Source organism: Danaus plexippus, chromosome 4, assembly GCF_018135715.1.
Source record: "Danaus plexippus chromosome 4, MEX_DaPlex, whole genome shotgun sequence".
Lineage (NCBI taxonomy): Eukaryota > Metazoa > Arthropoda > Insecta > Lepidoptera > Nymphalidae > Danaus > Danaus plexippus.
Window position 1 is genome coordinate 9115077 of NC_083538.1, and position 15138 is coordinate 9130214.

Consider the following 15138-nt stretch of genomic DNA (forward strand, 5'->3'; position numbering starts at 1 on the left):
AATAGGTTAATTATATAACGAATTACTTCATTAATAATTCTATTACTATATAGATAGGTTAATTAAATAGGCAAGGATTGCATTAAAGTACAATCATAACAATAACTACCGTACTGTATTTTTTGGAAGTATAGAAACAACACGTACTTAAGAATTATGCCGCGAAAGCGTAAGTCTAATCTTTCCCAAAGCTCTAATAAAGCTCGAACTATGAAAGTAGCTAGACTTAACGAGACGTTTCCACAAGCCGAACTGCGAAGGCTTAAACAAGCAGAGCGTGAGGCAGCTCAAAGAGCTGCTGAGACACCAGAGCAGTCCCAAGATAGACGTCGACAGCATGCTGAGTATCTAGCATCTCAACGGGCTGCAGAGACACCCGAACAGTCTCAAGCTCGACGTCAACAGAACGCTGAATATCTGGCATCTCAACGGGCTTCTGAGACACCCGAACAGTCCCAGGATCGACGTCGACAGCATGCTGAGTATCTAGCATCTCAACGGGCTGCGGAGACACCCGAACAGTCTCAAGCTCGACGTCAACAGAACGCTGAATATCTGGCATCTCAACGGGCTTCTGAGACACCCGAACAGTCTCAAGCTCGGCGTCTTCAGCAAGCGACTTACATAGGGTCCCAAAGAGCTACTGAAACTGTTGAAGCTGCTGAAGCTCGCAGACGCGCTGTTGCTGAAAGGGCACAACAGCGACGATTAATATTTACAAGAAACGCGTGGGGAGTATTCGATAAAGCTGCATTTGAGTACGATGAAACTTTTGATTACGAAAGCCACAAGCTTATAAAAATAGAAGCGATGAATAAAGAATGCAGATTTTGCGGTGCTCTTAAATGGAAAGAGGAAGCTGCAGGCATGTGTTGTTCGGGAGGAAAAGTAGTTCTTCCTTCAATAGACGAGCCTGTTGAACCTCTTAAAGAACTTTTTTCAAATGAAACAGATGAGTCTCGCCGTTTTTTAAAAAACAAGAAAATACAATACATGCTTCCATATGACATCTTTTAGAGCTGATAACATTGTGTCGATGCCAGGATTTTGCCCGACTTTTACAATCCAAGGGCAAATATACCACACAATTGGCTCTTTGCTTCCTGCTGCTAATACGCAACCAAAATTTTTGCAAGTTTATTTCATGGGTGATGAGGAAGCACAAGTTGATAGGCGTTCTGAGTACGTACCAGGTGTGGAAAGAAACACAGTTCAAAAGATACAAAAAGTTCTACATGATCACAACGTTTTAGTGCATGAATTTAAAATGGCTAAAGATAGAGTGACTAGCGATAATTACAAGGTCGTGATACACCCAGATCGTGTACCACGTGGTGAACACGAAAGACGATTCAATGCCCCGACCACAAACGAAATAGCTGCCGTAGTAGTTAGTACTGAACAAACTGCGTCTCGGGACATTGTTATTCAGGCGCACGATGGCCGGCTTACTAGAGTTCCGGACACTCATAGATTTTATGATGCTCTCGAGTACCCGATAATTTTTTGGAAAGGACAAGAGGGGTACAGTTTTGATATTCCTCAGACAAACCCAGTTACAAAACAGCCTATACCGAACAAAAAAGTGTCGTGCAAAGACTTTTATGCATATCATATGATGGTACGTCGCAACAATTTTAATTTATTGCTTCGATGTAGGCTTCTCTTGCTTCAGTTTTTGGTGGACATGTATGTCAAAGTGGAGAGTGAGCGCTTAAGGTTTATTGCTTTAAACCAAACAAAACTGCGAGCAGAAAACTATATACATTTACAAGACGCGGTCAGGAATGATGCGGATTTAGATCCAAACAATTTGGGTCAATTGGTAATACTCCCATCGTCATTTGTAAATAGCCCGAGATATCTTCATGAGTACACGCAGGATGCGTTCACATACGTGCGTAACTACGGGAGGCCTGATCTGTTTATTACAATGACATGTAATCCCGCTTGGCCAGAAATTACTAAAGAGCTCATTCCAGGTCAAAATGCAACAGACAGACATGACTTAACAGCCAGGTTATTTAAAATAAAAGTACAAAAATTGGTTGCTCTACTTACAAAAGGTAAAATATTTGGAGATATGAAGTGTTTCATGTACTCGATCGAGTGGCAAAAAAGAGTTCTGCCTCACGTGCACTTACTGCTGTGGTTGACGGAAAAATTACGCCCCAATCAAATTGATGAAGTCATAAGTGCGGAGATACCAAATCCAGAAAGTCATCGAAAACTCTACGATACTGTAACCAAAAATATGATTCACGGTCCCTGTGGTGCACTAAATCCGTCATCACCATGCATGAAAGAAGGAAAATGCACCAAAAAGTATCCAAGGGCGCTTTTGAAAGATACTCAAACTAACGACAAAGGCTATCCTTTGTACAGGCGTAGAACACCAGGAGATGGCGGCCGTACGATAACTCTAAAAACCCGAGGTGGAACATAGGAAGTATTGGTTGACAATAGCTGGATTGTCCCATATTCTCCTCTTCTGTCTAAAATTTATAACTGTCACATAAATGTAGAGTTCTGCAATACGGTACAGGCGATAAAATATATTTGTAAATATATAAACAAAGGCAGCGACCAGGCTATTTTTAACATTCGACAGCAAGGGAATGTTAATATTGACCCGAGAGATGAGGTGCAAACGTATCGAGCCGGTAGATATGTTAGTAGTAACGAAGCAGCGTGGCGGATCTTGGGTCTGCCTCTGCATGAAAGACACCCAACAGTCACTCACCTTGCGGTTCATCTGCCTAATGGTCAGCGGATTTACTTCACTGAAAACAATTTTAGAGAGAGAATGGCCGCACCACCTAAGACGACACTAACTGCATTTTTCCTGCTTTGCCAAAATGACGCATTTGCAAAAACATTACTTTATGTTGACGTACCCCGCTACTATACATGGAACGTGTCGTCGAAAGAATGGAAACGTCGTTTACAAGGCACACCTGTCGACGGCTGGCCAGGTGTGAAGGCAGGAGATGCTCTTGGGCGCATTTACACAGTGCATGTTAGTAACTTCGAATGTTACTGTTTGCGAATGCTGCTGAATGTAGTACAGGACCCCACTAGCTTTTTGGATCTAAAAACAGTTGACGGCCAAGAACTTGAAACTTTTCGACAAGCGTGTGAGAAGTTGGGGTTGTTGGAAGATGACAACCACTGGGATGCTACAATAGAAGAGGCAGTGCTGTGTCGCTCTCCTTCGCAAATAAGAGAACTATTTGCAATATTGATATGCACTTGCGGTTTATCCAATCCTCTTCAACTATGGGATAAGTATAAATCTGCATAATCGGAGGATATCTTGCATAGATTTGAAAGGATGGATCAAGTCAACAATGATCTATGTTTCAATGAAGCAGTGAGACATATAGAGGACAAAATAATAACGATTTCCGGTAAGAAATTGTCTGACTTCGGTATGCCTACACCAGAGCGTCGAGGAGAGTTGTCGACCGATTTGATCAAAGAGCTAAGCTACGATATTGCTTTATTAGACGCTCAGGTCAGCGAAACTGAACCACGCCTGCTACCCGAACAAAAAAATATTTATAACAAAATATTACAACGAGTTGAGCTTGACAAAGGCGGCCTTTTCTTTCTTGACGCCCCGGGCGGTACAGGTAAAACATTTTTGCTTAATTTGCTTCTAGCAAAAATTCGTAAGGACCGTAAAGTTGCATTAGCGGTGGCTTCCTCTGGGATCGCTGCAACATTGCTGAGCGGTGGACGAACGGCACATTCGGTTTTTAAATTACCTCTTAATCTGGCGAGCGAAGAAACCCCAACGTGCAACATCAGTAAGAGCAGTGCCCGTGGCGCCCTCTTGCAACAATGTATGCTGATCGTGTGGGACGAGTGCACTATGTCACACAAACGCGCCATTGAGGCGCTTGATCGCTGTCTACAAGATATTCACAGCAATCGAAAGTTGATGGGTGGTGTGGTAGTGTTATTGGCAGGGGATTTTAGACAGACTTTACCTGTTATCGAGAGAGGCACTGCAGCAGATGAAATTAACGCATGTCTAAAAGCCTCATATCTGTGGTCTAAAGTTGAAGAGCTTTATCTTACCACTAACATGCGAGTCCAGTTATTCAGCGATGTCGAATCAGGAGCATATGCTCAAAAACTGCTAGAAATTGGTGAAGGCCACCTAAACACCGACCAAGAAGGTATGGTTCTTTTCACACAGCAATTTTGTCATGCTGTGGAGACAGAAAACGAACTTATTGAACAAGTTTTTCCGAATCTGCAACAAAATATTCTTGACGAAAATTGGTTGTGTGAAAGAACCATATTGGCACCAAAAAATGAGATTGTTGCGAAAATAAATAAAAAAATCTTGGCCGAAATAAACAGCGAAACATCAGTGTATAATTCCATTGACACAGTTATGTCATCCGATGACACTACAAGTTATCCCGTAGAGTTCCTAAACTCTTTAGAGTTGTCCGGGGTGCCATCACACAAGTTGGAATTAAAGGTAGGTGTACCCGTTTTGTTAATGCGTAACCTGGATGCGCCAAGATTATGCAACGGTACTCGGTTGCGAGTTACCGAATTAGGAAGGCATATAGTGAAGGCTACAATTTTAACTGGAGAAGCCAAGGGAGACAATGTTCTTATACCGCGCATCCCAATCATACCCAACAACTTGCCATTCAATTTTAAACGCCTGCAGTTCCCATTAAAAGTCGCATTTTCAATGACGATCAACAAATCGCAGGGTCAAACCTTGAAGGTAGCAGGCCTACATTTGGGCACGCCATGTTTTTCTCACGGTCAGCTCTATGTGGCTTGCTCACGTGTTTCCAAAGCGAAGAATCTGCATGTTTATGCTGAAGGAAAAAGATCGTTAAATGTAGTTTATAGGAGCATACTGCAGTAGCTACCTATAGGCCTATGATTAGGGTTCTGCAGTGCTTAGTTACCGTATTTCTTACTTATTACTAGACTAGACGGGACGAACCTGAAGTCCACGCGAACGAAGTCGCGGGCAAAAGCTAGTGAATTTATAATAAAATCCGATATTAGAAGTGGGATCGCTCTTGTGATCAGTTACTGCCGGTCTTAGTGTATTTGTAAATCCTGATCCAGCTCAAAAAAATAATCATCCGGAGAACTTGCGTAATGAAGAACGCTCCTCAGTCTTTCATGCAAATGATGTCAACAATGCAGAGCGTGACCGAACGTTTGCTACTAGAAAAGACAAGGGATACGATTAAAATTACTAACAAGATCATATTAATTTTATCATCTTTTGATCCCGGTGATAGTGTGTGTGTTCGGGATTGATTCAAACGCATCTTTACGGCTGTAAATACGTACCAAATCAGTAACTACGACATTCGAATTAAAGTCTTTTAAAGGAGCGAGCTAGAAAGTGTGCAGACGATTGGTTAGTTGCAACATCTACACAAGAGGCATTACGTGAGACCATAGCTAACATTTGTTATTATCCTTTGAGCTAACCTCGTGTCCATGATGTATTCTCAAGAGAACCATGAGATTCTGTAAGGAAGCCTTGTGGTACCGTGACAAGACAAGTATACACCACCGATCTGGAGAGCGTGACCTCTGAGCTAATCACGTGTTACCCTTGAGCTAACCACGGGTCCTTGATGTATCCATAAGAGATCCATGAGACTCCGTAGGGATGCCTTGTGGAGCCGTGAGAAGACAAGTCTACACCACAGATGTGGAGAACGTACCTCTGAACTGATCACGTGTTACTCTTGATCTAACTACAGGTCCTTGCTGTATCCTTAAGAATACCATGAGATGACGTAGGGAGGCCCTGGGAAGACTTGAGTAGACATGTACTCACTGGATCTATAAGAACTTGCATGATTTTAATATCAAACTACTGAGACTATTGCTTGATTTAAAATTGAAGATGGACATACACTTCACAGTAATATTTGCAACATGTCTGGTTAACACACGGCAGTGCCTCTACAAAACCGATGCTATTATTCAATCGAAAGCATACTTGACTTCAAAATCATGATGAAATACATCTATTGCGAGTACAGCTAGGTTCTGTTCCTTTTGTGCTAACCGCGGTCATACGTTTGAATCGTATTTTCGATGGGAAAAGTTCACGCCGAATTTTAATTTAATACCAACTGGTAAATGTACTCTTAAATAAAATGCAAGATTGCAGTGGTGCGTTATACAAGAATCAATTGCAAATGATATCTCTGGGTGTAGAAAACAAATCGTAAACTATTTGCGTGGATTGAGATCGGACCTTACTATTTAAATGAATAGTTAAATAGTTATTAATGTAGAAATAATTTTCTATACTTCCAGGTTTTGAAACGACTACTGATATATTAACCGGAGCAGATTTATTACGTGATAAGAATACATGTGGAAAATTTAGTATCCTTGCCGATGTTTTGCACATACGAACAAGTCAATTATGCTTTGACAGTATAGATTACAATTCGACAATCAGTCCGTTTAAATCGAAGTAATGCACCAACACATTCAAAACAGGATGGTCGAGGCGGAGAGAAGATACAAAGCTAGGTTTTTGAGAGGTCGAGCTACGATTAAAAGATTCCAGAAGGGAGATATTGTAATAATAAAAATATAACCCTAGAAATCGGATATCCCTATATTTAAAATTTTGTGAACCATACAAAATCCAGGAAATATTTGAGAATGATAAATATCTTGTAAAGTGATTTTAGACCGTGGATGACTTCGAAATGTAGCTCATGACCAGCTACGAAAAGTCTCACAGCATCTGAGGGACGACACAGAATTACTAAGCAAGCAGTGAGGTGGACTGTTCGCCTACCTAATAGTTATCCGGTGAGCGTATTTCATTTTGTTCAAATTACTTCATTCAAACGCATTCCATAAATCGTAGCTAGTAATGTGATTGTCTAACACTTAGTTTGAGATATATTACTATAAAAGATGCATTTGGCGTGCGGATCCGAACCACAACAAAAAAAAAAATATTATAATAAAAAAAAAATGTTGTAGACGGGTGGAGACGTCCTATGACATATGTTATGAATGTTCGTGTGACGCCCCAAAGCCATAAGTAGATTAAATAATTGGACGTGATATTATGATTTCGTCTCACGATGAGTCGTAATAAACAACGTCACCCATACGACCACAACAAATTTGTTAACCATAACTATAACAATATAAAGTTATCTAGGTTTACTGTGGAAGTACCTAGACTACATAAGTATCTCTCTGTTATCACAGAAAACAATGCAGAGCACGCCTCAGTATAACCGTATCGGCATGACTTCGGATGATGAAGCATCAATTCTTGAACCTGGCCCATCTACTCTACGAAACCTGCAACGGGTACGAGAACATAACGAAAGCTAAGCAAGAGAGAACACATCACCAGGCAGGTGCAGAGCACGCACCGCCTGCCAGAATGGCCGTATCGGCGCAAGCAGCTTCAATGACGGATGCAACTTGAAAATAACTGTCATCAATTATTATAACAACTTATTGGTCGTCGTTACTATTGTTAAAAGTAAAACGAAATCAAAGAGGATAGAACTATGTTTGAATTCTGGTATAAATATGACGTCTGGACGCACGACAGCGAACTGCAGAGTTCAGCGAGTGCGGATCATAAAGAATGTGATTATGAAGAACCTTCGAGAAATACAAGAACATTTAGAAGAATTGAAGTTTCATTTTAAAATATCTGGAACGTACTGAAACAAGTGACATTAGTGACGTCACCGAGGCTGGCGTCCTGTCTTTAAAACAATGAATTTGTAATAAAATCCGATAGATATAATTAAAAGAAAAAATTCTATTGAATTTTAAACAAGTAAGAAATACATCTTTATGCATAGAATGTATCATAATCTTGAGTAATAAAATTAAATATTTTCTATCGCTTTTAAATAAAATATATATTTGGTATTGTATTTAATTATAATTATCAAGAATATATTGCATAGTTTACAAAAATAATGGATGGGTAATATTTTTAAGGAGCTCGTAAATTTTTGAGTATTCTAATTCTGTAATAAATCTATAATGAAAGAAAAAAAATACATATTTATTTTATCTTTACGATGGAAAGCTTCAATATCTAAAACTGATACTGTTATCACAAAAGTATTCAAAACACATGTCTCATTTCGTGTTTTGACCTTTGAAGTCCGCCATTTTCTATTGATAATTATATAAAGATAGCACTCCATTTATGTGTCATTAATGTAAGATAAAATAAAGGGGAAGTCCTGTGCTTTTTTGTTATGTGCGTTTTAGAGGAAATCATTGTTTTATCTGTGATGTATCTCGGAGCAACGTACCCAAATGTTTGTTTGCATGTTAAACTCTTGTTTATCATCAGGCGCTAAATGGTTTTGTTTATGTGAGTTTATTAAAAAATAACCAGTGTGCATATTTCCAATAAATTAATTTAATTCTAAAGACACAACAAACACAATGCACCTATAAATACTGAAAAAGACAACAGTGATGTAAATCAGTCTTTTGAAAGTATTCATTACGGCATTGAGATCAAGTATTTAATATATATGTTATGAACACTTTTATATACCGGGGCTAGGAACCCTTTATAGTTTGGTGTACACATGTGTTGTATTTGTCATCATACAAGCGCCGCCGGCCTCAGCTCTTAGTGTCAAAAAATATAATAGATTATAATTGTAAAGATGTATATGGATAGATTTCTTTTTTTTAATTTAAACAAATGAGATGCGGAGGGTCTGGACGCTTTGTGATTGGATACAGTTCTCCTCGAGTGCAAAGGTGCAAAAGATGGTGATGAAGATATGATGAATGGAATAGAATCCTGTTGAGGCTTGATCGCATTCTATTAAGTAGAGAAGCAGTTCTTTTTCTTATTTTAGAAAAGAAGTCATCTGTACCCTCCTCAGCGAACATGGCGGACGCGCTACAGAAGCGTCCAAGTCCCAACAAAACTCTGAATCCATTATTATATGGCACTCTCAGTGCGTCTAGTGCTTTCTTCTTGTAACAGTTGCACAGGGCACACGTATAAAATGTTTGGCAATACGACTTAAACAAAGTTATTTTCACCTCTTTACTACAACGAGCAAACCTGTGGGCAAGCATATTACATTTGGCTCCAAGTGCCTTTCGTTCACGTTCAATATCTGCATGGTCCCTGAGATCCTCGGAAATGTAATGACCAAAATATTTAAATACTTTAACCTGACTTAACTGTTTCTCATTTAGTTTTAAAACCGGGTTATAGTCGATTACCCTTCCACGGATCCCAAAGACCATGTACTCACTTTTTTTGACATTGTACGTATGGCCATGTTTTAATGCATATTTCTCACACATCTTTAAGAGACACCTAATAGAACCAGCCGTACTACCCAGCAGAACCATATCATCTGCGTAACTAAGGTTATTGACCATAACAAATCGTAAGAAACTAAATCGAAAGCTTTTGAGAGGTCCAAAAAGCAGGCATACACCGGTGTTCCACTGCTCGTGTAATATTTGACATTCTATTTTAGACACAAAACTGCATTTTCTGTTGAGAGTTCAGGTCTAAATCCAAATTGTATATAGATATAAAGAACTTTATTTCTCATAAGAATTTAACATTCACTTACAATGAGATACAATGAACATTTCAACATGATATAAAAGGCTTCCTTTATTTACCATAGCTAGGATATCAAATGATATTTTAGTTTGACTTTAAACATCCCTATACTATCACATACTTTTATTTCGTCTGGTAGTTTGTTGAACAGCTGTACTCCCTCAAACAGAATTGTTTTACCATAATTAGTTCTTACATTATTAATATGAAGTTTATATTTATTCCTTAAATTCGAAATATGCGATCTCTCACAAATCTATATCTCTGATTGAATGGAACCTGATTTAATTTGTTTGATTAGGATGCATGTGTACAGCTGTGATATATTCAATATTTTTGTTTCATTATAAATTTGTGTCGTTGGAGTCAAATAGGGTTATTTATAAAGAGTTTTGATAACCTTCTTTGTATTTTTTGTAAAGTATTTAAATTTGAAATGTTAGCGGATCCCTAGAAAAGTTATGAATTTTAACTACTTGCTGTCTATTTTTTAAATATGACTTAAACATCGCTAAGGCAGTTCCTGTCATGCCAATGTTACATAATTTGGATAAAAATTTTTGATGACTTATTGTGTCAAAGGCCTTTTTTAAGTCAATAAAGATACTTAATGTAATGTTCTTTTTATCAATGTTAGTTTTAATTTTAGTAATTAAGTCTACAACAGCTGAGAGAGTACTCGACTTTGGACGGAACCCATATTGTCGTTTACTTAGGAACTGTTTTTCAGTTAAGTACCCCTGCAAACGATTATATAAAATACGCTCAAATATTTTCGACATAATTGGCAAAACAGATATTGGTCTATAATTACTTGGATTGGGTCGGCTACCAGATTTAAATATAGGACTGACCTTTGCGATCTTAAGTGAATCGGGATAAATTCCTTGTGCAAGACATACATTTATACAAGTTGTAAGTCTTACAAGTATAACACCTTTAAGACATTTAATCGCTTTTTTGCTAATTCCATCCAAACCCGTGCTTGTATTACAGTCTAGTTTATCAATAATTTTAGAGACTTCGTCTGAACTGCAACGTGTGAGGTTTGTTAATGTAATGTTATCTGTGTAACCATCTTCAGACATGAAAATGTTCTGTGTACTTTCATGGTATGGCTTCGGTATTTTAGAAGCTAGCTCGGTGCCAATTGACGAAAAAAAGTATTAAAGAGATCACATATTTCGTTACCGTCGGAAACCATTCCTGAATCTGACATCAGTTTGGGAGGAGCAAAACCATCCTTAATCTTATTCAAAGCTAAACCATTCATCACTTCCCACATTTTGTTAGGTTGTTAGTAACCTTATTAAATAGATTATTATAATATTTGCTTTTATGCATTTTAATGAATTTCGCTACTCTGTCTCGTTCCGTGTCAAATTGTTTACGTCTGATTTCATTCCCAGGTAAGGCTTTAATTTGCTTCCATAGGCTATTGCGCTCATTTATACAATCAATAATATTTTTATTCATCCAGTCCTTTCGAGGTGGGTTAAGTATTTTTATTTTATTGATTTTATTTTTCATTATGTATTTCGATATAAATTTTTCTAAATTATGTTAGTTTATAAATAGTTTTGTTTTACTGTGCTTGTTAGTTTTTTTTTATTGGTTGTATTAGCAATAATAGTGGGTATACCTTTAATATACTTTATAATAAGATGTTTCTCGCCATTAGCAGTTCGTTTTTGCAATTCGTCTCTCAACTATTGCATACATAGTTTTTGTATAAGTGTCTGATCAGGATATATTTTTATGCCATCCGGTAATTTGCGCTTGTTGGAGACAAGGTATTTTAGGATGTCCGTATTATTAAAATTACTTTTATAGGTCGCGACTTATTAGGAATTTATTTTCCCAGGCGCATTGTTTTGATTGGTTTAGGACACTTATCCTAAAGTGGTGATATTAGATCAATTATTTTAGTCACATCATGTTGACGCCTATTTTATAGTTGTTATAATTTTTTTAACTTTACAATTTTAACATAGAAATACCTACTACTATGTTATTTTTTTTCGTGTTCGAAACGATCTTTGAGTTCGAGGATTAGGTTTTCATTCACGAGCAGAAGCGAGTTTGGTGTTAAGGAACATGTACACTTTTGATTATTGATTATACTCGTAGTTATTTGATCTTCCAAAGCTTTAACCTTATTTTGAGTTCCAGTATAACTTAATTAAATTTTTTCTATTTCCAAATTTATTTGATTAAATTGTTGTATAAGGCTTTCGTTACTAGATTGGATAATTTTTATGTAATTTTTTATCGTGTGTATTTCTTCTTTTATCATAATCAAGTTTTCGTTTTGAGTTTTTCCGAATTTTTCTAACCATGACATAATGTTCCTATGAAAATTTTGTTGGTCTTTTTGGTAAACAAATATCTCAATGCGTTCTTTGCATTTTCTTGAGTTTATATTAATGAATGCATCCTTGTGATCATATGTAGATAAATTGGGTACTGACCCGCTCGCGCTTTCGCTACCGCTTATCAATATGGTACTCGGTGGCGTTCGCTGTAGGGTCATCGTGTATTTTTTTTTAATACGAACAACCAAATAAAAAATAGCAGCGGTACTCTTTGCTCGAGGAGGTGAGGGGCGCTGCGCTGACACCGATACACCTTAACTTTTCTTCAGTATAAACACAATGATATATTAGTACCAATAGTATTTTATACGAAAACACTGTTTAAATCTTTGATAACTAGAAACACTTCTGGCTGGAGAACTTTTCAATTATTTTAAAATATTGTAAAGAATTTGTAACACAACTTCTTTCAACGAACTCCAAACTCCAAATATCAAATCCATATTCAAATATTTATTCAAGTTTTGGTCTATCAGACCGTGCAATGCCTTAGCAAGTACCGTGGCTAGTGATATGGGCCTATAATTAGACTGATCAGAAACATCTCCAGTTTTATTTTTAACCAGAGGGATCACCACCACCATATCGGCTGGAAGGTAAGAATGTTTTAAGCAGTAGGAGTAAAACATCGCCAATACTCTATGTAGAAAATCCCCTGAATTGTCGTCGCTACCTGAGCCGCAGAAAAACTCAAAGCTGTGGCCGTAATGGCCTCAGCGTCATTCATTGGTGACGCAGGGCCCAAGGGAGAAGTTACTTGAAATTGACATCTGAACATAGTGGCAATACCTCCTGGCTCACTGTAACCCCCTGAGACGACCTGTGTGAGGCAATAATGTCCATTCTAACTTGGTCTTCATGTTTTTGACACCATTTTAATTTACTTTTAAATATCTTTCCACCCTCACGCATGTCGTCCCAAGTCCGGCCATGCCTTGGTTTGTTTATAAGCAACCAAACATGGAACTTACTATGTGCATTCTCATATTCCTCACGTACATGTTTATTCCAGCCGATTACGCTTTTGTTTTTATTTTTTATTATTATTTAAAGGGCCCTAATATGTAAGTTCAGCTGTTCCGCTAAGAGAAGCAACGATTTGAGAGTACAAATCATCCAATAGATGCTTATGATCGCCATCACGACACATTCCGCCTGCACAAGTTTTAAAGGAGTATGTAAAATCGCCTTTTTCGAACTGCTCGCTGCATATGTCGTGATATCGCTCAATCTGTGCCACAATATTTTATTACATATATATATATATATACAAAATGAATTATCTTAAAAATTATCTACAAAATATCCAAACCGTTCTTATTGAAAAGAGTGTCGTCAGCATAACTGACGTCACCGATGTCTTTATTCTTGAATGTCGTCAGGATCTCAGTCTCTTGAAGTTAACCCCATAGACTGTTGGACGAATCCCTAACTTCGAAGAGATTCGTACCCTGCAATGGCTCTAGCGAGACTCCCCGTAATCTATACTCTCGCCTTTATTTAAACCAACGCAGGGTAACTTATTTAAACCAACTACCTCCAATCATTAGTTATTCAAATAATAAGAATGGGGCCGATTCGACCATTCTGACGGTTGGTGCGCGCTTTGCACCATCCTACATTACTAACTAAAAAAAAAATTTGTCTTCCTTTTTTTTTTTTTTTCAAAATTTTGCTTGTAGCCGAACTATTTTAGTACGTGACGTACTTGGTGAAGATTCTCTGGTCACCTGAGAAGAGAAAGACTGATAGTTCGATCGAATGTTACATAGGTATCAGCAATAAACGATTTATGCTTTTTGCTAAGTGTTTGTGATAAATTTATGTTTTCGCTTTGAAAAGATGATTTTTAACGATAAGACGATATTTTAATTGAAGATAGACTTATAGCTATGTTACTGGATCTTGTAGATTCCTACAAATCGAATGACTACAAGTCTGCTAATGAATTCCCAAGGCATCCCTACGATAAATCATGGTTCTCTTAAGGATACAACAAGGGCCTATTGCTAGCTCAAGGGTAGTACGTGATTAGCTCAGGGGTAACACTCACCAGATTTGTGGTTTATATGTGGTTGATTTGTGGTTTATACGTGTCTTCTCACGGTTCCACAAGGCGTCCTTACGTTTACTCACGGTTCTCTTAAGAATACATCAAGGCCCTGTGGTTAGTTCAAAGCTAGCATGTGATTAGCTCAGAAGTATCACTCTGTGGTGTATACTTACCTACCTACCTACCAGAGGTAGGTAGGTAGGTAGGTAGGTAGGTAGGTAGGTAGGTTTTTTTTTTTTTTTTTTTAACTAAATATATTGACTACGGGTAAATAAATTTTGTACACATAGGGTAAATAAAACAAACAGGGTAATAGTAAAATAATACAGACACATGAACATAAAGATGTTGATAAAATTTGGAGACACGACTAAAACTAAGCGATGAGCTGATGAGGAGCCCGAGGGGCTGGAGGACTTTTGCGATTTGATACAGCGATCCTCCAGCTCCCAAGTGCAAAGGGTGATAATGAGGGTGATAGATGAATGAAACTTATGCTAACTTAATATCTAGGAGTCTGAGCCGACATAGATTAATAAAAAGAAATAAAAGTATAAGAAGACCATTAATAACACCGGCACACAAACAAAAAAGTTGTCTGAGCATTTGACGAGACCCATATATTTTTATGTATTTTGACCCGCTGAATCCGAATATGAGGTCCATTTTACCCCTACACGTCCAAAATTTGAGAAAACTTCAAAAAACTTGAACTTGTTGGTGAAGACCATACCATTGGTATTGTGAATTTCAAGTTTTCCTGCTTTTTATTTTCTGCCCAACGGGTTAACATTGCACTACATCGACTACAAATCGTATGTGGAACCCATGCCGAAACCAAATTAGTAATTTGGATACCAAAACATTCTTCATAAAAATTTTTTATCTTATCAGAAAATGGTCTTCGATTTCTTTCCAAATTGAATTCCCCACAAATGTAACAAAACGAATCGGCACTTTTATCACACAGATGCGAATTACTTCTTGTAATAGTGTACCCTGCAGTAGCCAAGTTACCCACTACTGAAGAGCTGCAGTCGCTTGATGACGACGCCTGCGAGCCTGCTTTCTCACTCTGACCAGAC

The 15138-nt window shown here is 37.8% G+C and overlaps 2 protein-coding genes across 2 annotated transcripts; both read left to right on the forward strand.

Moving 5' to 3' along the window:
* The first annotated feature begins 210 nt into the window (after nucleotides 1–210).
* LOC133319582 (uncharacterized) lies at nucleotides 211–3304 on the forward strand. The gene is made up of 3 exons (XM_061524721.1): nucleotides 211–865; nucleotides 1044–2411; nucleotides 2580–3304. The coding sequence occupies exons 1-3, from the start codon at nucleotides 211–213 to the stop codon at nucleotides 3302–3304; spliced, it is 2748 nt and encodes a 915-aa protein (XP_061380705.1).
* A 30-nt stretch (nucleotides 3305–3334) lies between these two features.
* On the forward strand, nucleotides 3335–4903 carry LOC133319584 (ATP-dependent DNA helicase pif1-like). The gene has a single exon (XM_061524727.1). The coding sequence runs from the start codon at nucleotides 3335–3337 to the stop codon at nucleotides 4901–4903; it is 1569 nt and encodes a 522-aa protein (XP_061380711.1).
* The last annotated feature ends 10235 nt before the right edge of the window (nucleotides 4904–15138 follow it).

What these genes read in the sequence shown, in the direction of transcription:
- LOC133319582 (XM_061524721.1), top strand. Translation starts at nt 211, where the DNA reads ATGAAAGTAGCTAGACTTAACGAGACGTTTCCACAAGCCGAACTGCGA. An exon ending in ATGGAAAGAGGAAGCTGCAG is followed by an intron (nt 866 to 1,043) that starts GCATGTGTTGTT and finishes TGTCGATGCCAG; the next exon opens with GATTTTGCCCGACTTTTACA. An exon ending in AACACCAGGAGATGGCGGCC is followed by an intron (nt 2,412 to 2,579) that starts GTACGATAACTC and finishes ATATAAACAAAG; the next exon opens with GCAGCGACCAGGCTATTTTT.
- LOC133319584 (XM_061524727.1), top strand. Translation starts at nt 3,335, where the DNA reads ATGGATCAAGTCAACAATGATCTATGTTTCAATGAAGCAGTGAGACAT.